General features: G+C 39.6%; 2 protein-coding genes across 10 annotated transcripts in view; both read left to right on the plus strand.

Annotated features, from left to right (window-relative positions):
- NIN (ninein) overlaps nt 1–6776 on the plus strand; it is a 65040-nt gene extending 58264 nt beyond the window's left edge. For all 9 annotated transcript variants that reach the window (XM_054827859.1, XM_054827867.1, XM_054827861.1 and 6 more), the window contains 2 exons: nt 1724–1837; nt 2821–6776. In XM_054827859.1, the coding sequence (XP_054683834.1) occupies nt 1724–1837; nt 2821–3030 (324 nt within the window). In that variant the 3' untranslated portion in view covers nt 3031–6776. The remainder of the gene's footprint in view (nt 1–1723; nt 1838–2820) is intronic.
- A 743-nt stretch (nt 6777–7519) lies between these two features.
- On the plus strand, nt 7520–27322 carry SAV1 (salvador family WW domain containing protein 1). Its single transcript, XM_054826565.1, has 5 exons — nt 7520–7823; nt 9663–10109; nt 19301–19571; nt 20525–20668; nt 26083–27322. The coding sequence occupies exons 1-5, from the start codon at nt 7730–7732 to the stop codon at nt 26282–26284; spliced, it is 1158 nt and encodes a 385-aa protein (XP_054682540.1). The 5' UTR covers nt 7520–7729; the 3' UTR covers nt 26285–27322.
- Nucleotides 27323–27620: the final 298 nt, after the last annotated feature.

The raw sequence follows: 27620 nt of genomic DNA on the forward strand, positions 1-27620 counted from the left end.
CGATTTTTAATAGGTGATGTACTTAAGCAGAGTATCTGTACTTCTCTTTAGCAGATGTAGCTGCACATTTAAGAAAAAAATTTGCACATGGGCATATTCTACTGCTGTGGCCATAAAGTAAAAAGGCAATGCCAGAAAAGGGAGAATTATTTACATACTTGTTTCTTGGATAACATTCCTTAGTTGTTTTTTCTTTTGTCTCAAATTACTCGATTAAACTAATTTTTAATATTTTAAAAGGTTAGCAAAACACCTCCGTAAAGCCTATGATTTTTCTTGTTGGGAGCCACGAACCATTTCTGCTGTTTGCTTTGAAAGATCTTTTTGCTCCTATTTTTCAAATGACCTTAAAGCTAATGCTTGAGCTGGCTTCTCCCATTAAACATGAAATAATATGAAGTTAGATAGAATATTCTCAAATCAACTTTAAGCCAAACGTAGGGATCACAGGTATTGAGACCACTATAATTCTTAGTTTCCACTTAACTACTCCCTCAAGGCTCCTGCAACTACTACAAAGTGTAATAGTCAGACATGTTTTTGAATTCCAATCAAATTACAAAAAATAGCTCAAGATAACTGGGCTAGAAAGTCCCTGTGAGTTCCGATTAGTAGTACTTTAATCTGGAAAAATATCCAGTCCAGCCACACTGTAAAACTGCTTTCTATATGACTCATATAATTTTTTTCAATTTTTTTTTCACAAATGAAGTGATCATGTAACCCCATCCATAGACTTAAGGAGTTTCTGGTGTTACAACAAATAAAATCTAGATGGACTTCAGCCACTCCCCTAAGGGGATCAATCTTTTTACAGTGGTTTAAATGAGCAACTACCTACCTGGAATGCTTCTCCCTCAGTTTTTCATTTATCCTCCTCTGCATGCGTGAACGTACTTTGGGTTTGAAGGTGTTTAATTTTTGAGACAAATCTCAGATGACGTCCTAGAATTAGAGTAACAAGCTAACATTAAAATAAATAATCCCTTTCCCTTCAGTCAGTCTCTAAAGTTCCCAAAAAGAAACAAGCTTTCTTGCAGTTCCTGGTGTTTCTGATTTATTGGGGAAATTTTCACTCAGCCGTTTGTGTAATAGGTACTCTCGTGACACTGAGTTACTATGCTTTTAGTTAGACTGTCTGTTACCTCACTGAAGAAAAAGAGCAAAAGCATTTTATAGTTACTATTTGGAAATGTTAGTTGTCAACAACTACTCTAAAAAAAAAAAAGTAAAAAATTAAGTTTGCAATAATATCCTACTTCTTTAGGATATTACTCAGTTTCAAGGGGTCTTTGGTGTGGGAGAGTTATACTGTCAAACTAACATGCCCTTATGTCTCCACCTTAATTTTTTTTTTCTAAAATCATTAAGATTTTACTTGTTATGTTTCCCACATTCAGCAGAAATATGGCAGAACCTAGAAACCAGAAAAGGAAACTATCCAGATCTGACTATCACGGTCAAGACAGAATTTTATATAATTTTTTCTTAAATCTGGTAATCTCAAGTGTAACTTAGACTTGGAAAACTAGTTCAATGTTGCAGGTGTCCTCTATGTGCTGCCATAATGTTTTGCTTCCATGAATGGTTTATTAATTGAGTTGACTTTAAAATAGACTTAGATGAGTGCTAGCTATTTTCTTAAGCATAAACTGAAAAAAAAAGACTGGTGAATGTGAACTGATTTTTGTTAACTGATTCTCACATAAATGTTGCTTTCCAGGAGGGTCATGAGCAGCTTCTAAAAATGATGGAAGAACGTATGATGGATGTTGAACAGAAACTAAGGCTTGTGAAGAGGCTTCTCCAAGATAAAGTAAATCAGCTGAAAGAACAAGTAAGCGTTCCTACTGTCTTCCTCAAATCGTCCCCGTTACTTCTGTAAGCAACTAGGTGGGCAAAAGCTTGCTTAGAATGAAGTTAAAGGCACTTTCCTTTTTCTTTTAATGCTTCTGAGCTGAAGTGCAGCATATCTGCCCAAAACTTCCTAGAACTCCAAACTGGGGACTGAATCCATTAATTTCCTAAAAGCTATGCTGCTTTGGTATGCTGATGCACTTAACATCAGGAAACAAACACCAAATTCCGGCCAAGTATCTGAACTGGAAAAGTTGCTTACAAAAGGAAGAATTTCCTGAAGAGTACAGACAGGATTACTGTACAATTATTGATTTCTCCATGCCCCCTGCCCCAGCACGCCCTTTCCTTGATACGGTTTTGGGGATTTTATTCTTGCCCTGGTCTGTTTCTTCAGAAGTCCTCAAAAGGGTAGGAAAAGGCAGCTTTTGAACACTCAGGCTTGATGTAAGAATATCTGTTTTCTACTGAGGTACAGTCTCCTTTTTGATGTTAAGGAATTGCTATGCTTACAGAGTCTTCTGCCATAGGGCTGTTCCCAAAAGCATGTAGACAAGCGCTAGGCTGCTCTCCCCGATTTTAGAGGAGGAGCTGATGGTCCAAACCTCAGAGGAAGTATCTCTACGGGATCACTGGGCTGGTGGATCCTCTTGTGAACTAGACTCATCCTTAGAGGACAAATGCTATAAAGCAGTATGCAGCTGACAAGATTTATTTGAAGCCCTCTAATATCTGCTGGATCTCCTTAGAAAGTTTTTCCAGTTTCCAAATATTCATAGTTATCTATTAAGACTCCACAAGGTTTTTAAACAAAAGAAAATAAGATGAATGGGTGGGTTGTCTCCCTTTGATATCTGAGTTACAGTAAACACATTCACCTAGTTTCCCAGCACTGTTCTTGCTTTTAATTATTTTTATTTTGCTTTTAATTTGCTGAGTAATTATGTTCTATTCACAATTCAGCTTTCCAAGAACACTAAAGCAGATGCAATGGTCAAGGATCTCTACGTTGAGAATGCACAACTGCTGAAGGCTTTGGAGATGACAGAACAGCGGCAGAAAACTGCTGAAAGGAAAAACTATTTACTAGAAGAAAAAATTGCCAACCTCAATAGAATAGTAAAGAACTTGGCATCCCCATCATTTAATTCAGCATCCGAGATAAGGTCATAGCAAAGCCATTCAGTCTGCCACAGCCCCATGCACTTTACTGAAATGTTAATATTTCAGCTTTTCACTGTGTTGCCTTTTTGTATTGATGAATTTTTGTTAACAGATGCCTCCAAGGGGAGGACAGAGCTAAATCCCAAACTGGACACTGCCAAAAGGGAACTTTTGTTTATATTCAAACTGTTTTTCTGCTAAATTTTGCCTAAAAGTAATCTTCACTATGTAAAAAAAGACATGTTTTTCTAGGTTAACTTATTTTGATACTTTGGTTTTAATTTATAAATTCTGAATTTACTGTACTGAATCAATTATTCCTATCTAGATTGAAGCCAACGTCTAATGCAAACTTACATCACTGAATTCAAAACTTCAAAATATTTTTGGCTTTCTAGAATACTTCATGGTCCACACCTAGTAATATTGATAGGTCAGTCTTCAACACTGTCAGTCTAATTGCTATTGAAAGCAAGAATTTCCTGATGTGGTCTGTGTCCTGCAAAAACTGATTCTGGTTTCTGTAAAGCAATATGCTCCCCCTTATGTATTAGGCTTCTGGGTTATTCTTCATGGTTGTTTCTCTTCAGAGCTCAGAAAAAAACATTTTCTTAAAAATATGTAAATAGACTACTGCCTCCAACTAAGCATAACAGTATTTCATCTGAAGAAATTTCCCAGCTGGCAAATAAAGACTACTTTTTTTTTTTTAGCTGTGCTGCCAGACAACTTAAAAGTTGTAGAGGCCTTAATTTTTTTGATGTGGAAATAAGTTATGCTAAACAAAGGAAGAGTCACTAAACAGAAGTGAAGATGTGAGTTTTGTTTATACAATTTGTAAATTCAGTACAGTTTATTAAACAACTGGCAGAAGAATGAAGAGGGGGACTTGAATGATTTCTTCAGTGAAATCCTGTCATTAGGTCTCAAAACATGGACCTTTGCCATTAATCAGTGTTCGTTTTGGCCTGAGTGATCATTTGGAAAGGCCTGTCTTTTGTAGTAGGTCCTAGTACAGAATCAAAGTCTGTAATTGTGAAGAAACATATTCAATGTGCATATGAAAAACTCAGGGAATAACAGCCTAAATTAGCCTCCTTCAACGTTATAAATGTGGATATTAATGTCAATAGATGAAGATAAATGTGCATTAGGAAAAGCAGGATAAACCAAATTGTATTTGGATGAGCATTACCTTAGTACTCCTAGACCAATGTGCAGAAGTGCTGTAGTCATGAAAGTTGAAGAGCATTGAGGTTTGGAATGGCAGGTGTTACCTCCTATTTCATCAGTCGATGAGGCTAGGGAAATGCAAGTTTTCTGGGAACACCTTCAAGACTGAGACGGGTCTGACACAGAAGCAGCTGAGTTAAGAGCTTGCATGCTCAAATGCTTGTATATAACCTCTTAACTGCAAATAGTCTAAACACCCTACAACTGCCTTGCCTCCATCAAACCAGTAAGACACATTTAACAATGCAAATAAAACTGGTGAAAGGGGCCCATGCTGGCAATACTTGAAAGTGGACCTCTTTAAATATGCATGAATTGAGAACGCAGAGGAAGAGGGTGAGATGTTTTGTCTCTGAGACTGCTAGCAAGGTGACAATTCTGACAGCATTTCTTATGAGCCAAAAATCCCCCAGAAACTGGGACAATACTGCCTACAAACTGTGGAGTAACCTATGGAAAATGGCTTTCACGTGGTACTGATTAGCGTGTGGCTGTAGGGGATGCTAGCTATGTCTACCTGGTTACCTCCCCCCAGCTGAGGGACTGAATTAGACATACAGGGTATGAGCTCCTCTCCTCCCCCCCTCCTCCTCCTGTTGCTTTATGCAGGCGATACAGCGGCAATGGAAATAAAATAATGGAAGAACACCTGGGAGTGTCACAAATTCCTCATAAATTATCTCACTGCTATGCTATTCTAAATGCCTCTGCTGGCTCTTTCTCTAAGTAACCTCAAATTCAGGGATTTACATATCCCGTTTTTCACAGGCTGCAAAAGCTTTTCCACAAGTTTGAAATGTGTCAAATTGACAAACTGCATTGATATAAATCAGAGCTTTTAAAAATTTGTAGTAAGATGTTGTTGCTTTTAATGTTAATCAATAAGTGATATAATTTATCATAAAGCTCTACGTGTGGGTACCAGGACTGCATGTTAGCAACACGGTAATTGAGCACACCCTAAAACCATGCCTATGCTATGGAAATTAGCCAAGTTTCAAAATACCTCCAGGAAACAAGGTAAATGAGGTTTAGATGATCACAACTGTATTTGGAAAATATTATTAGGTAGCACATTTGAACACTACTTCATATCTTCACCTAGGTTTACTTCTAATGCTCAGTATGTGACCAAAGTCTGAACGCTGAGCAGAGGGCATGAGGTCTTCACTTAAACTATTGTGTAATTAATTTCGCATTACTCAGTTTTAAAGGTTAGACTACTTAACTAATTCTTTTAATCTCCTTGTAGTTACCAGGTTTTTGTAAACCAAACATACAGACGTTTCTAGAGCACTGTACCAAAAAGGGAGTCCAGATGTTGGAACAGAAGTGAGAGAGACAAGGGCCTTTGACTTCTCCCATTCTCACCCTACCCTATCTTGCTCTACTTTTCTTTCACTTCAAAAAACTAACCTAACCACAGGAGAGAGAGGAGGAGGAGAAGGAGGAAAATGTTTGGTAAATATTTTTTTAGACCAAACTCTAATTTCACTGGAATACTTGTGTGAATTAATTCTCAGAAGTGCCTTTTGTAATTACATATTCTAGAGCCTTTCTGTACTGTGTACTGGTTTTGTTGCTACAGGACAATTCAAGACAATCCCTTCCTGAGTGGAGGGAACACAGAGAAAGGTAGTGCTGCTTACAAACGAGCGTCATGTTGCTTCTTGGTTCGTTGTGTAAGCTCAGAAGATAAGCAGCTAGTTTTACGAAGTCCAGGCTACTGAAAATAAGCATATAAACATGTAAGTTATTAAGCATTAGTGGTCTTTTGTGCATGAATGTGTCCCTATGCAGTATAGGCATTTTAAAGGCACCAAAGTATTTAATGGTATTATACCAGTCAAAAGTCACTGAATTTCTAGGCCTTGTTCAAACGACGGGTCTTGCCAATTAAGTTATTAACCACTTTGTTACCAGAAGGTGTTTTAAATGTTTTCAACTCTTGTTTTATGAATCATTGTGAAAATAAAGGCACATAGATATCTCGGGTTGGGAGTTTTGGAAGAGGAAAGACCCTAAGTTACATTTACGTGCACTGAATTCACACTGTTGAAGTGCTACTTGTCAACTTACAATGATACATTGTCACACATTCTCCAATTACTGCTTTAAATACAAGGAAAATTGAGTTCTTTGAATTCTGATTGAAAAAAAAAAAAAGGATTGTAACATATTTGATTTTAGCCACATTATACGTAAGGTAAAGCAGGGGACAGTCTGGATCTATCAAGAGAAAAATCCTTTTGTTTACTTTCAGCACATGACATCACATGACATCACTGTCTCAGGTCTTCCATCATTTACCTGTTAAGTCACCTGTTTGGTGTCAGATGCTGTCATTTCATGAGAAATGACTTCTGTATAAATGAAAACAATTGTATTATTTTTTATATCACGTTTGTTTTTCTGGTGTAATATATTATCCTTACAACATCATGTAAAACTGAAAGATGACCCAACTTACACATTATTTATAATGAATGTAAAAAATAAATAAATAAATAAACAAATGACTGGATTATCCATATTTGTATCTGTTGGGTTTTATCCAACATGAAAATATTTCAGTATCTTCCCATGGCAGTTGTAGGTACTTCAGGTAGTATCTGCAAATTCATCAAATGGATACACAAAGCTATAATAATAAAAAAAAGCAGTTTGGCAGCTACTAAAAGTAGTTTCTTCCGTTATGAAAGTATAAAATCATTTAAAGCGTAAAAAACTGATGGGCAGTGAACACACCTCTCAGCTTATTTTCAAGCACACCTTGCCCTCAAGTTGCATACCTATTCTTCCCCTTTACATGGAAAATACCGAGTGCTTCTTGTTGTAGGTCTTTCCCGTTTAACCTTCTAAAACTCACTCTTTTGGTCAGCAATGTGAAAGGCCTGTACTGCCCGCTGGTCACTGAGCTCCTGTGGGAACTGAACTTCCCCTCCCCAGCCAGCTGAGGGGTTCCCCACTGCCACGCGGGAGGAGAGGCCGGCGGCAGCCTGCCTTTGCCTGCCAGTGGTGCCCACGGGCCGTGTCCGGGTGCGTGGGGACGCCCCGCCCTGAGGTGAGACCCCCAACCTGAGGCGAGACCCCGACCTGAGGCGAGGCCCCGACCTGCGGTGGGTCCCGTCCCTTCCCGCCACCGCCCCCCCTCCTGCGCCCTCCCCGCCGCGCGGGGGCGCTGTGACAGCGCGCGCGCCCCCTTCCCTGCCCCGCGGCGTTCCCCGGAGGGCGGAGGCCGCTTTCCCACAAGCCCCCGCGCGCCGGCCCCGCCACCTCCCCTCAGTGCCGAGCGCCCCTTCCGTCCCGACCTGTCCCGGTCCCGTCTCGTCCCGTCCGCCCCCTCCGGTGCGCGGCCATGCGGGCACGGAGCAACCGCCGCCGCGCCTGAGGGGGTCGGGGCGGCCGGGCCCTGCCCTGCGGAGCGGGGAGCGGCACCGGGTATGCGGGCGGTGGTAGCGGGCCGGGAGGTGGGATGCTGTCGCGGAAGAAGACGCGCACGGAGCTCTCCAAGCCGGGTGAGGTGCAGGGCAAGTACGTGAAGAAGGAGACCAGCCCTCTGCTTCGCAGTGAGTGTCGGGGACGGGCTCGGCGGGCTGGGGGACGGGCTGGGAGGGAAAGCCCGAGGCCTCCAAGGGGGGCCGCGTCCTTTGTGTGTGGAGCGGCGGGCCCTGGAGGCCCTGCGCGGCTTCGGAGGGGGGCGCGGGGGGAATTCCTGTTGTGAGACATGGGGGAGGTGAAACCTGAAAAGCAGGCGGAATTTAAAAGGGAGCCCTGCGCATAGTCACATAGCGTACCACCAGGTGCTGCCGGTAAATAAACTCGGTTGTTTTTTTTCTCAGCCGCAGTTGCTCATTTTCAACAGGTAGGGATTAAGGTAGTCCCCAAACAGGTATCGTTCGGGTGAGCGGAACAAATCATCTCTCGTTTTGCAGAAGTCGGTGGTTATTTTCCCGATCTAGGCTGTGCGTGCTGCCAAAAGGTGTGTGCTTTGACAATGAGATAACTGTACGAGACAGTTGCATAAAATCCCTGCGGAAGCTAGTGCTCCAGTTCTTAACCATGAATCAACTTGATGAGGTCACCGCTATGTACCTAGGATGCGCTCATCTTCGTGTGGTTAACCTGACACTAATGCCACGGTCCTGTTTTTGCTGGAACTATACAAAACACTAGCAAATACACATTGAAAGTGCACTTAGGTGGTGGGGGTTTTTTGTGAATCTTTGAAAACAACCTGAGATTGAAATCTATTATGCTATAATTGCAGGATTAGTGTGGAGATCACAACTAGCAACAACTGATTTGCTGGCAGGAGCAGGCACTCAGCTTTTCTGGAAGTATTTGCTGCGTGAACAGCTGGTTCCCCAGTTAACAGGCAAAATCACTTAGAAGTCTGCTTACATTGATTTAGTCTTTAAAAAAAACAAAACAAAACCCACAAAGTTTTTTTCATGTTAAGCTGTAGGCGTGTCTAAGGGGTTAACACCTATTACACATACTATTTGCTCTGATGTAGTGAGTAGGTATTACATAACTGCTTTGTAATGATAAATTTACTGATGATGCTTTGTGGGATGCACTGAATTTCTACCCTAAGTTATGAGTTTGTTAATATAAAGCAATTAATAGGCACAACTTCCTCCTAAATGAAAGTCATAATTTGTATTAGCTCACCTGGATGGAAACTACTTATTTATATCATGTTGAAAGTACTATTAAGGAGTGGAGTAATGTATCATTTACCTGCACGAGGCAGTGAAATTGTATGAATAGTTGTCACCGTTGGTGTGCAAAACCCCTTTAGGTAAAGGAAAAAGTGAAATATCTTCTTGATAGTTTGAGACTGTGTGTAGAATGACAGCATTTTGCTGGCTAAACTTAGTGATTAGTAGAGGAAGTATGAATTCTGATTCCTGTGAGCATGTAGGCATTAACATCTTCAGTTATTCTGAGTTCATAAAGGCAGTGGTCCCAATGAAGTGGTAAAGTGGTAGCCAGGATACTTGGATTTTCTTGGCACTTCTAGTAGAGAGGCATGAAGCCTGGCTGATACAGCCACAGTGCAGTGTGGGGTGGTTTGGGGGTTTTTTTGGTTGGGTTTTTTTTGCATAGGTTTTGGGTTTGGGTTTTTGTTTTCATTTGTTTATTGCGGATGCAGTTATACTGGCAAAACTGCACTCTTTTGGCAGGAGTTTGTTGCTGGTGAAGGGTGTGAATGGTTTCTGTTGCGCCAGTACAAACTGCAGCGTTACCATTATACTTGCATATGTATTAGAGGTGCCTTACAGGGATTCTAGCATTTGAATTTCCTCAATTCCATGGTGTAAATCAGCATTGTGGCTAGCCAAATACTTTATGTGTGAGTACGGCCAAAGTTCTTATTTCTCTTTCATGCTGTAATTCAGATCTGATGCCTTCATTTATCCGTCATGGTCCAACCATTCCAAGACGAACTGATATCTGTCCTCCTGACTCAACAACTTCTGCATATGCTTCTGGTGGAGATGGAATTGTGTCCAGGAACCAGAGTTTCCTTCGAACTCCAGTGCAGAGGCCACCTCATGAAATAATGAGACGTGAAAGCAACAGACTGTCCGCACCTTCCTATCTTGCAAGAAGTTTAGCTGATGTCCCCAGAGAATATGGATCTTCCTCCCAGTCCTTCTTAACAGAAGCTAATTCTGTTTTGGAAAATGGAGATGCTGGTGCCCGTTGTTATTATTACGATCATTTTTATGATGCCCAGAGGAGACGTCAGTTAAATGATCGCGTACATGAGGACTACAGGTATTATGAACACACCAGTGATCTTTTCCAGAGGATGTCACAGAATCATGGGAGGCACACTTCAGGTAAGTATTAATTGTTGCTTTTTAAAAAATTTGTTTTCGATAAGACTTTAGGCGTAGAGGTATATCTGAATGATCAGGGTCATGTTTTCAGGAGTTATGCTGTGTAGGACATGCTTCTTTTTAATGCTATGCTTCTTTTTAACGCATTTCTGTGCTCTGGGTACACTACATGTTCACATTTCTTAGAATTAAAAGTTTGATTACATATATCCAGAAAGGAAAAATATACTTAAAATATGATTTATTTTTTTAAATAAAAGGGGTAAGGCTGAGCAAGTGTTTTTTAATGCCAACTATATATGCAACTATTCACAACAAAGTCGATTCAGTTGCTAGCTAGCAAGGAGTTTTATTTGGTAGGGGACATCTACTGTTTTCATGTTGTGTAGAATAACCAACAGCTCTAATTTATAACATTGCTATTTTTTTATTATTATTATATTCTAACTATCATTGTGTTGTTATTTAATTTTGTGTTAATTTGACCTCAATAATTAAAATAATTTATTACAAATAGTCAAAGGGAGGAATGACTGCTTTAAGTAATTAGCAAATTGGCATATAGTTAGTGTTGAAATTGACTTTCTAGTCCTTGACTTTTTTTTCTTTTAGCTTGTAATATTGTTTGTAAATACTCCTTGTTCGCCCCTCAAATTCACTGGAACTTGTCTTTGTTTTCTAATGGAAGAAGCCTAAGAAAAAAGAATCCATTAAATATTTCTTTTTGAAATAATTTGATTATATCTGTGATAACTCTAAAGAAGTCGTCTTTGGTGCGGTCTGCCGTTGTGAATCTATTGATGGAATAAAAAGTCTGGGATTACGATATTATCCATAAAAAGGTGATCTTAAAAGTAGTAAGTTTGGCTGTATTTGAGCACAGTATATTCTACAGAAACTGTGTTCAAGGAGGAGTTTGAAACAAACATTTCAAACCTGCAAATAATGCACCTTCCATATGAAATAAGTTGTTAGTTCATTACTTGTAATCTGTAAACAAAATAGTAAATAGTGTCCGGTAAAATAAATCTTCTGTCTAGAAAAATAAATCTGCTAGGAAGAATGTCAACGTTGAAGGCTGCTGACGTTGTGTATGGAGCTATAACCCCACAATGCTTTGTGGGTTTTTGATTACAGAAACGTTTCAGTGAAAAGTGACAGAGGAGTAACACTAGCATTACTGCTGTCAGCAGTAAATTCTGAAATACTAAGGTTTAAGACTTGCTACTTTATCCTCTTTTTTTTTTTGCTAAATGCTAATACATCTGATCTACCTAGATTGTGCATGAAAGCCCTCCATCTCTGTCAGTTGTTGTTCAGCCAGCAGCCATTAAACATTTATCTGGTCCAGAAAATGAGCACCTGTTGGCATGTGCTGGGATATTATAGGGAGGACAGGCAGGAGGGGAGGATTTTATAAACCAATCCATCAATTTAACATTCAAATTTAATACAGTAACTCTGTATGCTGAGGAAGATTTCAAAAAATGGTACTGCTGCTGTGTAGAATTGAAATAATTCTAAATGGAAATGGAGTTCTAGCTGTTACTTGAAAGTGGAGTTTAATCTAGTAGATTTTATCACAAACTAAAAGTAGGGCTTTACAGCCATATTTTTCTCAATAGTAGCAGCATGGACTTCTTTCTAAAAAGACTTTTTCCCCCTGTTTGTCTACATGGCCCCTTAGCCACTGGAAATCATAAAGAAGGTGCTGATATTTGGTTGGCCTTTGTCCTTCACACTCATATTTTCATGTTTAATACTTACAAAACGTGTAGAATTTGTTCAAACGGGTGAATATTCAATCTTACGTATTTGTAAGGAGAGACAAAAAAAAGTGAGCCTTTTGTCTGCCAAAATGTTTCCCTTTTCCTTTTTTTTTTTTTTTTTTTTTTAATCTCAGCATGGAAAATGAACTCTTAAATTCCTCTTGTAGTTACACTGCAGTAAGAATATTGACCTGTGACCTTAACTTTTGTACATCTTTTCAAGAATTGCTGTTACTTTTTCTCAGTAAAAGAATTATGTGGCCAAAAATAAGAAAACCTTAGATTTTCTTACTTCTTTCATCTCACCATTAAGCTGCTTTTTATTCGAACCATCCATTGTCTTCAAACCTTCAGTGTTTTCCTTGAGCTACACTCATCTTTCTGTAATTTCTAGTTCCTATTGTCCTTGCATTTCTAGAATACTGAGGCAGGCCTTTTACTTTAATTTTCTTTGTCTGAATTACTTTTTCCTTTCACATCTCCATTGTTGTTTATAAGTGTTTCACCTAATCAAAATGCTTCATCAAGGTAATTGATGACAAAATTGCCTAATACCTACAGTTTCAACGTATAAGTCTGTTTATTAGCTAGAATCTGTAAATGCTGCCTTCTACCCTTTTCTTCTTCTCCCACCCTCCCTCAGCCGGTTCTGTTATGGTTTGGGTTGATGGCTACAGAAATGTTGCCTGATGAACACAAGGTATGCTTGCTGTTGGTCAGTGATGTTTCATTTGGTGTTGGTTACAACTGAGATGACTTGAGAAGCAGTGGCCTGGAAGTGAAGAGGTGTATGTGAATTTCAGCTTTTGTTCAAAATAAAGATTCTCCTCTTCATAATCTGGCGATAACTTGACAACAAGTTCTTACTGAGATCTTCATACTTGAAGTATTCAGCACAGTTTTTAAGCAAGTCCCACGATTTTTCACCAGTTGATGTTGACAGCATTGATATTTTCTTTCATAGGCATTTCTCCTTGAAGTCATGTTTTCTCTCTCAGTATGCTTCAGTTCTCCATGTTGTCCTTTTCTATTTTCATTGGATTTGTTTTTAATTAGCAATCTAGTGCTGCTGGTTTTCCTGAAAAATGTCTTCAGTTGAGATATTTCCTAGTTTTGTATGTTTAACTACCTCTGTGGCGTTTCTTGAATTTTTTTTTTCTTTTAGTGTCCGTTTCAAACTTAATTCTAAGAGACTTTACCTGTCTTTCCTCGACATCTCTTTCCTCTCTTCTAGGTTAAAGGTTTGGGGAGGTCTGTGGTTGAAGTTATATCTACAGTATAGATTGGAACTAACTTGTAACCAAGACCTCAGAGTTATTTGTACCTGTTTGAGCGGTAAGCTAAAAAATTCTTACATGTATATGAAAATTGCTGAGATTAAAATCGCCGTGTAAAGGGACTTTCTGATGCTGGATTGTAAGCAGTTGACTGTTGTCTGAGGAGAGAAATGATTAACCCTGTGAACAGAGAATCCAGTGCACGCTAGTGAAAGTAGATTGATCTCGTGTTAAATTGTGCACCTTAAAAATTGCAAACTGTTATTCATGTTTAATATGAGAACAAAGTAAAGAAATACAAATTATTAAATGGAGCCTATTTAGAGTTAAAGTAGCGGGGGCTTTTCTTTTTAAGTGTGTATGCGTCACTCATTTTTTTTAAACAAATGGCAATTCCTGCCCTTTTCTTTTGTGCTGATTCTGCAGTAATTTCTTTGTAGCATACTTTTCGAATCTTTCAGAGTGCTTCCTGTCACTTCCTATTTGTGAATTTATGCTTACTTGGAACGCCCCGTTCCCTCTGACAAATGAGGTACTTGTGCTCAGAAGTACCTTCAGATGCTTTGGAATGGGTTAGGAAGGCCTAGGACCTGCAGACCTATCTGAACAGGATAGTTATCAAAACTACTTTTTGCTATTTTAAGGGAGTAAGTAATAATAAAAATAAACTGTTCGTTCATCTTCTCTTTCTGTTCTGCACCCTTGTTTGATGAGGGGAAGGGAGAGGATTTTGGCATCCTGAGAAAAGGTTCTTGAGACAATTGACCTAATTAAAGACAAATATGAAGGCCTTTTGGCTAGATTTGTTTTCAACACTTTGAAATTTGGTGGAAGCTAGTTGTGGGGAGTTCATAGGCTCTAAAACTTCCCTGCCTACATCAGCACTGTATCTAATAAAGTGAAACTTTCTCTTCAGTGTTTTTGCTCTTTTCCCTTTGTGCTGGATTGCTCTGGTGATATGATTTTTCTCCTGTGCTTTCTGCCAGGCAGACTGAAGAACTGCTCTTTGCTGACCTGGAAACTTTTCCTCCTAAGAACCTGGGACTTCTTTCCAGGCAGAATGCCTTTACAGTAAAACCCCTTCATTGGGCTGTGAAAGCGTTTAACGCGTATTGCTTACAGTTTTCTTTGTTCCATACAAATGGAACAAACAAACAGAACTTCCTTGATTGATGAAGATACTATGTCTTTTTCACATTTGTGATGTTATTAGCTTAAGATACATTTTTAAGAGAAGAATATTAAATGAAGAAATTCTTTGCATTGCTATCTTATAATGCACTGGAATGTGGTGCTCAAAGTTTGGGTTCTGGTATTAGACTCATAGAATGGTTTGGGTTGGAAGGGACCTCAAAGCCCATCCAGTCCCAACCCCCTGCCATGGGCAGGGACACCCTCCACTAGCCCAGGTTGCCCAAAGCCCCATCCAACCTGGCCTTGACCACTGCCAGGGAGCCAGGGGCAGCCACAGCTTCTCTGGGCACCCTGTGCCAGGGCCTCAGCACCCTCACAGGGAAGAATTTCTTCCTAATTTGACTTAAATCTACCCTCCTTCAGCTTAAAGGACACCCCATTGTTGAAGACTGAATATAGGGCCTAGCCTTTCTTAAAACTCTTTGAGTATAAATCTTGTTAATACTAGTAATAAGTAGTTGCTGTTCCTTTGCACTTTATTTTTTCAAAGTGTTGAGAACATACAGAGTGATACTTCTAAGGAAGCAGGCTGCATTGAATGGGATTTTCTTTTGCTTTGGAATAGCATATAATGCCCCTTAGCCTGGTTGACAGTTAATTCAAGACCTTTAACTGAAAATACTATATTTTACAAGAGAAGGAGAAAGCAAAGCCACACATAATCTTCAGTATTGATGTTCCTTAAAAGTAACAGCCAAACCAAAAAATAACCCAAATATACACCATTAGGAAACAGAATTAACAAAGGAGGCTAGACAAGTTCTAAGGAGGCAAGCTGAAAAGGATTTGCAATTTCATAAATTTAAATTCATTGATGACCTTTCTTGAGACTTGATAGTGCCACTCAGGGGAGCTTATAAAGAACAATGCTCATCCTTAAGCAGAGGAAAGGAGACTTAACATTTGGAAAAAGCAGATAATTTAAAGAACTCTCTTCCTTGGGAAAGCAGGAAGGATGAGAATTTGTGTCTTGTCATAGATAAAACAGTATGTGAGCAAGGAAACCCTGAGTAGTTACAGTGAACTGGTTTGACTAGTCTGTTTTTAGTTATCCTTTGGTAGAGAGCATATCCTCCATCAATAGGAAAATCACAGCTTTTACACTAGATATTTTGATAAAAATGATTCAAGTTGTAAGTTTAGGGTTTTTTCTGTAGCTCTTTTCATTATGCAATATAAATCTGGTGCCAGCCCGTGATTCAGGGAATATCCTTGGTGTGTGCAGTAAAATCCTATGTGAAGCTTTGGGCTGCTATGAAAATGCTTTAGGGCTAAGACCTCACCTGAAATTTAAACACAGAAGAGTATCATACTTTGGCAGTGTGACACAGAAAAAGTTGTGTTCACAGTAGGTGGGTTTAGGCTGTCTTGTAACTTTCTTCTTTGGTTTATGCTTTGGAAAGATCACACAGGAATTTACTTTTGGAAGTGTTGTTCAGTCTTATCGGTACTTACAGGTGTATATATATGAAAGTCAGTTTTCATGGTCTCTTACTGTTCAAAATCATAGCAGGAGCTATTTCTCTTCCGTGTGTAGCCGCTCTCCCTTGAAGGAAGCATCTGCTGAGTTTTATACAGGAAACCAATATACAATTTATTTTGATCTATAGTAACTCCAGTTAGATAAACAAACGTCTAAATTGTACTAATTGCTTACTTGAATGCCATAGTGGGTTGATGGTTGTAAGACACTATGAATATTATCTGACATCTTAAAACTCCCAGCACGCAAAATATTTCGATATGATCAGTGATTTTAAGGAGGAAAATGCATGTTAAGACTATACATGATAGTCTACTACCTGAAGTATTTGCAACCATCTGTTTATAAATCTGGGATTTGATTTCATATTTAGAGCTTGCTAGTTGTAGAGGCTCAGAACGCTGTTCAATACTGGTAACTGCTACAGCTGTGTAAGTTTATCTTAACAGTATGGCTCTGCTTCTTCATATATGAAGTCAAAATGGCAAAAGGAATGTATAATGTCTTTGTAGTCTGGTATTATTTTTGTTCTTTGCATCCTGGAAATTAAAAAAGATAAGCTGGCATTGGGAGAAGCCGTGTAGCTAGAATTAAATGATTGTACAAACACAGAACTGCCAGTGTTGCCTTTCCATTGGGTGCAGCATTGCTTTTTAGCCTGCCTTCTACCTGATTCCTCTCTGTAATCTGATTGGGGTTTTCCTTTCTGCCTGAGCCCATCTCCCAGTTTTCTCTGGCTTTTGCATTAAGAGATACAGGCATTGTGTCAAGAGAACTTCTGGTGCAGAGGATGGCTTGTGCAACTTTTAATACCAACTTCCAAATATTACAAAAGATTAACCTTTACCCCAAGGAATAAATATATAAGTATTTGCTGCTGGAATCATGCTAGAATTTAAGTAGGAGGAACTGTAACAAAAATACAGACATGTGCTGGTTTTAACAGTAAACAGAAAAATACGTTTATGCTTTTGTGAAAGTTCTTTTCCCCCAGTCAAGTTTGTGCGTTCAGATCTTCTGGTAGCGGTGACTTAATAGTCACTGTTTATACATTCATGAAATTACAACACAGTGGTCCAGTTAATTGGAGAAAATACAGAATTTGTTTATCCAAAGTGCTGTATTTTCAAGAAGCTTAGATGTTTGTATTTTGTCATTGGAATGAAAACAGAACCAGTGACATAACTGTAGCTAGGGTCTGAAATAGTTTCCCTGCCCCAGTACTGCTAAAGGTCAGGATGTTTCTTCTCACTGGAAGTAAAGGTCTAGGTTGCTTAATCCTAATGAGAGATGGGAGCTGTGACATGAACACAGTCATCAACTTTCCTTTATAAAGCTAACAAATAGGTAAGTACTACAACAAGAGAAAATACTTCAGGGCAAATAGTTCAGAACATGGCAAGGCTAGAAAAAGATGTGTAGATGAGCACAAATGTTTTAAAATACAGTACTCAGGAGGAAGTTTGTGAGATTTTTTTTATTATTATTTATTTATTCATTTGCTTTGGAGCCTTCTCATTACTTTATTGTTGATGACTGCTATCTTGTAGTAGAACAATTTTGCTGCTACTTCTGTATTACTGTTGTGTTTTTGAGTTACTGACCACACCTGAAGCCTCTTTTCTTATACTCTTATAGTTTATATGAGAGAGACTCTGCCTTTCCCTTCCACTCTCTCAAAAAATAATCACACAAAAATGTTATTTCTGAAAAAGAGAAGGAAAGGGGCGTATGCCTCAGTCAGGAAATATGGTGCTTTTGATGGAGTCACTTTCTGACTTCTAAGAAAGTGGAAAAAGTCGTTCCCATGCCCCTTCTTTTGGCCATGGGAAACAGTAACACAAACTCTGATGAATACTGTGATTGAATAGATGTATTTGATTGTGGGATGAAAAGGTAACTGGAAATTTTTTAAAGCCAGAGACTGTTTAACTGTGGTAACTGAAGGTAACTACTTAAAAGGATTTAAAAAGGAGAGTTTAATTTGGGCCGGCATGTCCAGTAGGTAGTAGGCTTCCAAGGAATGGAGGGAGACCTGCAAAATTCTTTACTATGTCACTTGGGGTTTGTGGTTGGGGTTTTTTGGATTTGTTTTTTGGGGTTTTGTTTGCTTGGGTTTTTGTGTGGTTTGTTTTGGTTTTAATTATTTTAATGCTTTTATTTCAACCGGCTTCCTAAGTATCCATGGTATATAAAGGGAAGGAAAAGAGGAAATTGGAATTACGTTTCTTCAGTACATCTCTCGGCATCCAGCACACTCATTTTTAAAATGTAAAACCTATGTATGTTACAACAAATTGAGTATTTTTAAATGCTAGTGAACAGTCTCTTAAATCAGCTGTTTAGTGGTAAGGCCTAAATGTTCTGTGTTTCTATGGCAGAGGTGGAAACTTAATCAACTACTGATTCCTGTCAGCCTTCCTACTACCAATATGCTTACCCTAGCCTTTAGTTGTCTTGCTGGAGAAGCCCTTCTCCTACTGCAGCCCACATCACCGAGAAAAGCTGGAAATTTACTTTTTTTTCATGTCCCTCTTTGGCATTCTGAAGCGTAGGTGCTCAGTTTTAGAGAAGAGCAAGGTGTAGAGAAGCAGATATAGTTTTGGAGAAGAGCATGATGTAGAGAAGATGATATACAGCCTACTAGACTAGGAGATCAGTTTTTGTGACTCCCTCTGAACAAAGGTCTCTTGATCTTGTCTGGATTGCGTTCAGAAGGCCTGACTGTCCCACCCAGCAGTGCACGTAAACTAGCTAGTCTAACAAGCGTGGGTAGTTTTAGCAAAGAAGATGTGGCAACGTCAATTTTAGTGCGTGCAGAACTATGTTCAGGAAGGGGCTTGTGCAGGATCCTGTTTGGAGCCAGCTTTTCTGTTTTCTCTTGTTACTGGTGACGCTTTTTGGCTGTGATTGCACGGACTTCAGTAATAACGGTCAGCACAGTATAGAGCAACCCTACTAGTCCCTTGCCTCTTGGTTCACCTGGGCCTGTTCTTGACTGGTTAATCTGAAAAGCTTTGTTGGTATTCAGTGATTTTTCTAGACAGTTGTAATTTCTGATTGTAACTAGATAAAAAAATAGCCGTGTTTTTTTCGTAGATAAATGGATTTGTAATTGTATGTCAGCTCTCTCTGCTCAGCAAATTGAAACAGTAACAACAGCTTCATCCCTGTTACGTATGCTAACGTACGTCTCTAATTGAAAAAGCAAGGATGCTTTAACTGTCTCTGAATGAAGCTATCTAGTGAATCCAGGGTTGGAGGAGAGTGAACCAACTGAGACTTAAAAGGGAACAGCTATTTTGACTTGATCATGCACTTTTACTAACGTACAAGTGCATACACCATAAACTGTGGTATTGTTCGAAGATCATAGAGTGCCTCAGGTGGGGAGGGAGTTGACTTTGTACATATTGTTGGGTTTGGGTATTATCAGTTTAGCTAAATGTTGCTTTCCCTTTTTTTTAGGCATCGGTAGAGTTGCTGCTACATCTCTAGGAAACTTAACAAATCATAGTTCTGAAGACTTACCTCTTCCTCCTGGCTGGTCAGTGGACTGGACTATTAGAGGAAGGAAGTACTATATAGATCATAACACTAATACAACGCACTGGAGCCATCCACTCGAGCGTGAGGGACTGCCTCCGGGATGGGAGAGAGTTGAGTCAGCGGAATTTGGAGTGTATTATGTAGATCACATCAATAAAAGAGCTCAATATAAACATCCTTGTGCTCCCAGGTAAGACATCTGCCTTCTCTTGTGTGGTTCTTGGTTTTTTTTTTCCTAATCCAGTTAAGAAAGTGGAACTGGTTTTGTTTCATATATAACGTGCCAAAAACTTCTTATTTTTAGAAGTAAGCTTTACTGGTTCTTGACTTTAGAAGAAGTTGTAATTGTTAGGTTTTTGTCTCGTCTGTTACTATCTTTTAAGTTTAGAAACAGGATATTGTTCCTACCTCACTAAAACAAAGCAGCTATTCTCAACTGTCAGTAAAACAACAAAGTTGCTGAGAACAGAATTGAATTGTAGACTGAAGAGAAACTTGATCTGATGTTCCAGGAGAGAGATTGAACAAATAGCACGTACAATCTGAAATATGAATTAAGTCTTGTCTAGAATGAAAATCAGTATTTTAGCTACTCGTAATTTAAAGGTAAAATAAAGTTGGTGTACACCAAATCTAGCAGTCAATTTCTGCAACTTAGTCTATTTTGCTGTTACACAGGAAGAGAAAGCTTTTTAACATGTGGCATAAAAGGTAAACATGAGGATGTCCTTTGTTATAAAGGGAATAACTCTCAATAACTGCTGCCCGAATCCATTTGTTCTAACGTATTAAGTGGTGGATTATTTGGCTGAATCAATACTTGCCTTTTTCATGTTTTAAAAACAGATAGCATTTTTTGTTCTGCTTTTAGTGTCCAGGTAGTAGGTACTAGGTGAATAGGTCTAAGGTGAATTTTACAGTCTGTTAACAGCAGCAACACTTAGATGTGATTGGAGTGAAGCACAAAAATAGCAACAGAAATTTGCCCTCAGTACAGACCTGCTGAGGCAACTCTCCGTATGTGGTTGCATCATCGGCCTTTGCATGCATTAATCTGTGTATTAATGTTAACAATTTAATGCTATCAGTATGTCTGAGTTATGGCTTGGAGGTTACGGACTTTGCTTGTCTTCTTTTGTCCAGCGTTCCCCGTTATGACCAGCCTCCCCCAGTGACTTACCAGCCGCAGCAAGCTGAGCGAAGCCAGCCTCTCCTCGTCCCTGCAAACCCATACCACACTGCAGAGATTCCAGACTGGCTGCAGGTCTATGCCAGGGCTCCTGTAAAGTGAGCTTTTTTTTTTAATTCTACATTTCACACTATGCATGCGTAGCTTAGAAGGGAAACAAAGGAATTTTGATGACTGAAAGGTAGAACTCTAGCTGGTATCTGTTTCTTAATTGCATAAGAACTATTGCTGACAGTGGATGGGGAAGCTGTACCAGATGTTCATCGCATTAGTTTGCTTTGTGTTAGGCATTACTTAAAATCATCACAGTACTACTTGCAGTTGACATGACTTGCAGAATGACACATTAGAGAGTTGAGGGTGTGATTTAATTTCAGTGTATTTGTGAGAATGGTACCATGTGGCTTAAAAAATACATGAAATATTTTTAGGGTGTTAAAATCTTAATGTATATATTACTCCTTTTTAGAAAAGACATACAAATTCTCCTTCACAGTTAAGAATTTTGAATACAGACTGAAATCTATATCGGTATTCAAGAACTTAAAAACTAAGTGGTAGTAAAAAGTCATTTTTTCAAAGATACAATGCTATAGGAAAAAGTAGTCTCCTATAAGAAAAGATTTGAGTCAGCATAATGAAACAAATTACATTTTCCAATGGATACAGCTCTGCAGAAGAGAAATACTAAATGGAAAAGCAATAAAAAAGGCTAGATACATTTTAATAATTATGAAATCATGTACTTTTTCATAAGGAGAATATAGAGAAACTGTGTTTTACAGCAGTGAGCAGGTCCATCTGTAGTTGCAAATTCAGACTGCGTGTGATGTTCAGTGACTTCCAGCTAAAAATCCTCTTTTTTTAGCTGCTTCTAGTAACTATAATTTGAATGGGTTTTATTACTTCTTGCAACTACTGGGCTTGCCAGCAGCCCATAAAGACTTAAATTGGCCTAAAATCCGCCAGTGCACTTATGCACCCAGGGACATGCAAAGTTCCTGTAACCTATGGGAGAACTCCTTTCCTAGAAATACTTTTAGGTTTTGGCTGCAGCTGCATTTCTTTATTTAGGTCTTTGGCACATCCAGACAGTGTGGTTTTAAATATTTCAGCCTGTGTTGTATGGACTCTTGTTGGTACTTCTCTTGAAACTCGAGAAACAAATTTAAGAAAATTTAAGCAATTTAAGATTATCAGGAATTTCTTTATATCTCGTAGGCTGAGACAAATTTGAAAAACAAACAAAAACAAACCAACCAAACCATTTGATTCATTCAAACTTTGAATAGAATGTACATTGTTCAGAGGAATCAAAAGTCGTGTATTTTTTCGTATCCTTTTAGCCTTCTGTTGCAGTAGTGCTGGTGGTAATAGGAACATTGTCATAATTCTCAAACACTTCAGTGAAGAAGTAAATTCTGATTAATGCTAATATTATATTGGAAAAGTGAGGAAGCGTGGTAGCAGCTGCCTTAATGTCACCTCATCTTGAGGACTTCTTAAGGCGCAATTGATAAATAATTTTCACAGGTATTGAAATAAAGATCCCCTATATATTTTCAATGTAATTTTGCCAAAGCAACTGGCTTAAGGCTTGAGAAAAACACCCAGCAATGCTTGTAAGTTTTTCAGTAGTATTGTCCAAAAGCTGAGTATGAGAACTGTATGAATAACCTCCTGTGTTCTGGTGCAAAAATGAAAGTGGGCAAAACGCTTTTGTAGTAGTAGAGGAATACCTTTTGCGATCTACTATTTGAAATTTGCTGTAAAAATCTGTTGGTTATCAGTGCAGTTTTGCACTTAAGTCATTATGGTATATTTTGTTATGATTTGTTACTTACACCTGATGCTGTAGCTTGATTTAGCTGACTAAGGGCCAGTTGTTTTTCTTGAGAAAAATAGATGATAGCAAAAATAGATAATGTTAGCTTTTATTTCAACGAGTTTCTCTAAAGGGTAAAAATTCTGGCCACTGGAAAAGTCTAATGGAGAGTTTAGTAGGTGTGAGCCATAATGCTTCCCTGTTTTAGTGAAAAATGGTCAGACAAGACAAAGATGATGATATCTGGCTCACTACACAGTGAAGAGGCTTTGCTGTCTAGTTATAACTAGAGCAAGGATCTGAACCCAGGGTGTTCTTCTTCCAGCCCTAACCAATAGGCTGTAAATATTCCGGGCAGGTCAGTGTCTCTTGTGTTGAAAGTGTCCTATTTTATATCAAATATCTAATGGGAAGAGCACTGGAGACAGAGTATGTTTTGGCTGTGTGTCCTGTCTAGTAAGCTCCTGCTTTCTCACCCAGGAGGGAAGGCTTTGTGCTCTGCAGGAATTTTGTATTAGTGTGCTTTCTTCCCTTGATTTCTGGCTCTGTGACCAGTTGCCCTTCTAAAAAATGCCTGAGGAGGCTAGGTCAGGTACGGTACTCTGTGCCCTGTTCCACTCGGTGTCTCTGGTGAGCGTTCCTAGAGCTACAGTCTTTTGTGGATTTGAATGAGCCTGTTGCCATTGAGGCACTGCTGATAGCTTAATCTTTAATTAGTCATCTTCCCCCATTCAACACTTCTCTTGGCAGGGGAAGCGAAACCCTCACACAGAAAAGCAATCCTGACGTGCTGGTTTTCTTGAGAAACTGTCGGCAATGACAGCTTCAAAGAGCTAAAAAAAACCACCAAGGTTTTAGCAATCTGTGATGATGCTTTAAAAAAAAAAAGGCAAGTTGCAGGCCCCAGAAACCCTGCAAACACATTATTGCATGTGACGGAGCTTTGTTTTCTTTCCTGCTTGTATTGCCACCTTAATAAGAAACAGTCCTTCCATTGAGAGTTGGCCTTGCTGTGGAGTGTATTTTAATAAATACCATCGGCCCAGAACATATGAAAGGATACATTGGTATGGGGCAGGCCGGGGGAAATCCTGCTGCAATTGAGTTTAGCTCATGATGAGTGGGAAAGGAGCAGAGAGGGAAAGGTGTTGTTCACCTACACTCAGTAATGAAGTACTTAAAAAGATGGTTGTACTTGGTAAACCCTCGAAAGCAGCAGCTTGCAGTCTGCCTCTCTCTGGAGTTTGCTCTCCGTACTGACACACAGCTGCGGTTTGTTCTTTCTTGCTTTTGGGGAAAAGGGATTTTAGCAGTGCAGCCCCTTCAAGCTTTGGGATAACTTTAATGTAGAAGCTTAAAAATCCTCAAAAGCATCTTTGGTAGTCATCCTCATGTCTTGGTGCTTCTTTGATGCATACAGCCTTCTGAATATATCTTTTCAATATGTAATGTAGTTTATTTGCATAAATTTACTGATATTTTGGCTTCAGCCTCCACTCAAGTGAATGTATTTTCTCATGTAATTGTCAGATCAAATAACTCTGTTTATTCTATGAGTTTCTTCTATTCTTTTAATAACTATAGTAGTCAGCTGCCTATTTCCAAGTTAAGAAAACTGGATTGAAAAGGAATTGTATGTGTTTAGGAGCACTGGGAAAAAGCGGGAAATGAGGGGTATTGCAGTGATGATGTAACTGCATCAGGGCTTTCTTTTATCACAATAAAGTAGCATTAGAATGCCTATTGCAGAGCAAGACTCAGAGCAAACAAAATCAAGATTAAAACTGGGTTTGGGAGTTGCTGTTTCCTCATCTTGCTCAGGAAATTCTGCAGCCTGTCCTATTCCCGGAGCTGGCCAGGACACTCCCTGCTGCTCAGGTCTCCTTTCCAGGGGCAGCGTTAGCACCCCTGCTCATTTTGGGCTGGTATTCCTCAAGTCTCTCCAAGTTTAGATAGACTCAGGTTATCCCAGATATCCTCACTAATGAGAACTGCGCTTACAGTTGCGTCGCGCGTTGTTTCTGTGTCCCTTGGGAAGCGTGTCTGTTCTGAACCCAGCAGGTCTCTTCACCACGTGCGCCCAGTCGTAACCGTTTGGCCACGTGGGCTTTGGGACCTGAACTGACACAGGCTCACCAAAACAGTTGTTGTGCTGCTGGCCCGGTGTCTTGGGGCTTTCCTGAATTATTTCAATGACCAACTCCTTGAGAAACATCCCGAATGCCTGCACCTCCGGCTTAATATCGTCCCGTGGCTTTTCCCCCACAGGGTGTGGTGGTAGTACTGGACATCTGGCCATGAGCCACAGACCTTTAATCCCATCTCTGTAGAATTACCATGATTTTGTTGAAAAACTTTGTTAGAAATACTGTTTTTCTACGAGGATCTTGGAAACCTTCCCCTCCTACAGGCACAAAAAGAGGTCCGTTTAAAAAAGGAAATGAAGAAAAGTGTTTGCTTTATTGAATAGTTTGGATAGCTTATATGTAAAGGTAAATATTATAGACATTAAACGCGGGGAATGTTGAACCGTGTGTTTGGTATAGAAGATCGTCAGCACTAGCTTTGAAGAACTTGTGGCATGAAAGCGAGTCACTGACTAACGTATGGTTGAACAAACCTCCAGGATGAAACCAGACTTCATTTGACCAGCCATCCCCTTCCTTCACAGACCTTACAGTGCCAGTTTTGATTGTGGAAAATTCCTTGCAGAAGAAATGGCATAGCCTTGATTAGTCACAACAGTGGTTTGGCAGTTAGGACATAAAATGAAGCCTTCAGGAAACTTCCTCAGCTCTGCCAGCGAGACCTGGGAGGCTTGAAGAGGTTCATCTTATGTCACTTGTACCTATCCAGTGGCAGCAGCTTTGATATCCCAAAAGTCTGAACATAGGGGTCTGTTTTTATATTTCAGAATTTGAAAAAAGTGTTAGGAGTATGAACAGAAATTCAGAATTGCTCCACATTAAAAATAAGATTGCTGCCCGTAGCTGTGGGTGGTTAGGACATCCCTTGCTGGTGGGAGTACTTTGCAGCTACTGATTATGGCCTAACTGGATTTCGCCCCTCCCTGGTGCTGCTACCCCCCTTTTGTGGTCCCATGGGGTTCATCGCCCACGATTTGAGACACACTGACTTAGGTTATTGCTGCTAATTAACCAAGAAGGGGACGGTGTCCGAGAGCGCTTGTTAAGGCTGGAACGCTTTTGGAACAGAAGTGTGCTGTGAGGGAGGGCTTGCAGGGTTCTGCCCTGCTGGGGACTGTTAGGGTCACCTGTTCAAAGAATTCATTTTTTCTGTCTTACTCTAATTTTAAAAGATGTTTTACTACTAAATCTTCAAGGCTCGTTGAATGGAATTGCTGGTTTAATGCTTCCAGAATGCATTTTCTGCATTGGTTTATTATAATCAGTTCATGGGATCTTGAGTATTTCTAGAGTTTCTCTTGCTGTATGATGAGTGACTCTGCAGTTTTGCTGGAAGTGATGTTTCTCTGACTCTGAGACACGGCTCTGTGTCTTTTGGTGCCAATGACCTTACTTTCTTCACAGAAAACACGCTGATGCAGATTGCTAGAGATCTGATCGGTGGCTGTACAACCATGAGGCCAGTTCTGAAGAAAAAGCTTAAAATGCTGCGTATTTGCTTGCAGGGGCGCGTAGATAAACATCTTTTCTATCAAAACAGATACGATCACATTCTGAAGTGGGAGCTCTTCCAGCTGGCGGACCTGGACACGTACCAGGGGATGCTGAAGCTGCTCTTCATGAAAGAACTGGAACGGATTGTGAAGCTGTACGAAGCGTACAGGCAGGCGCTCCTCACTGAGCTGGAGCATCGCAAGCAGAGGCAGCAGTGGTATGCCCAGCAGCACGGCAAGAATTTTTAAGCTAACAACTCTCTTTAATAGACTTCTATGAGGACACTATGAGCTTTAAAAGGTTTTCACACTTAAAACTATGAAAAAGTGCTTTTGTTGAAAAGGCAGCTTATTTTTGTTGATGTTGCACCTTTGTTATTATCCTCTTTAATATTTTTCTACATGTATTATGTATTGTTTATAAAAATGAAAAATGTTTGTTAATCTTTTTTTCCACACAAGAACTAGTTTATTATTCTGAAAACCAGCGCAGAGTTTAATCAGAGACTTGATTCTGGTATCTTTTTCTAGCAGTCAGCTGTATTATTAGGAAGCTGACGATGTATTTTTACAGGGCAATAGATGCAACTATATGAAATGTCCTGGATTCAAAACATTGTTAAAATCCAAATGAATATTTCCGTGTATTTCCCTCAGGATTTCATATTCCCGAGAGAGAGGTCTGCTCTTTGTTTACAGCTTTAATGTACAGACCGCCCATACCGTTCCTCTTAACAGCACCCAGGGCTACAACCAGACGGAAGTGGATTTCATCAACCTAAAACCCAAGTGCTTCAGGAAAGCAAAGTCTGAGTTGCCTTATTTTTTACTTTAACGCATTTACTTTAGATTTACTACTAGTTTTCACAGAAATTAGAGGGGAAATACTTGTACCCTCTTAAAGACCGAGATCTCTAAGCAAACTTTTCACGGGTTTTTAAGTCTAGGTAAACTGCATTTCATAAAAGGTTACACAGTCACGTGGAAGGTAATAGCGTTGTCTGACCAGCTTACCAGCCAGCTGTACCACGCCGTGGAAAAAATCAGGGATGTAACAACAATTACTTTTTTTTTTAATGAGCTTTTGTCTTGTATTAAAGCTTCCTTCCTTGGGGAAAATTTTTAATTGTACAGTTACCCTCCCCGGTATTTTCATTTGGTTCATTGATTGTCCTGAAATGTTATTTATGGATTCTTTTTAGTGCAATAAACATTGTTGCAGACAAAAAAACCCCAACATTTCTTGTAAATCCTATTAATTCAATAAAAATAATTTTGTTTAATGAATGAAGCGTTGTCCAACTGATTTCTTTTTGCCTTTTAGAATGTCAAATAAAATGTTCTAGCCAGTAGAGAGATCTGCTTGGGGGTGGTGAAAAGGAGAAGCTGGGCTCCCTGGAGATGAGCGACCTGCCTGGGTGCTGGGCTGGCTCACTCCGCCCCCCCTGCGGTTACGGCATCGCCCCAAGCATCACCCTCTGAGGCAGAAGGTGTCTGTTCCTCCAGACACGGAGAGGACGGGGCTGTACCTGGTCCTGCCCCAGTTCAAAGCTGGAGACTTAATGCCCCAGACTTGTAAAACCTG

This window comes from Grus americana, chromosome 5 (genome assembly GCF_028858705.1).
Source record: "Grus americana isolate bGruAme1 chromosome 5, bGruAme1.mat, whole genome shotgun sequence".
Classification (NCBI taxonomy): Eukaryota; Metazoa; Chordata; class Aves; order Gruiformes; family Gruidae; genus Grus; species Grus americana.

Bases quoted from the DNA above. Each gene is read 5' to 3' on its own strand.
- SAV1 (XM_054826565.1), top strand. From the start codon at position 7,730: ATGCTGTCGCGGAAGAAGACGCGCACGGAGCTCTCCAAGCCGGGTGAG. The intron at 10,110-19,300 runs GTAAGTATTAAT...CCTTTTTTTTAG, and splicing joins TCATGGGAGGCACACTTCAG to GCATCGGTAGAGTTGCTGCT. The intron at 20,669-26,082 runs GTGAGCTTTTTT...CTATCAAAACAG, and splicing joins TATGCCAGGGCTCCTGTAAA to ATACGATCACATTCTGAAGT.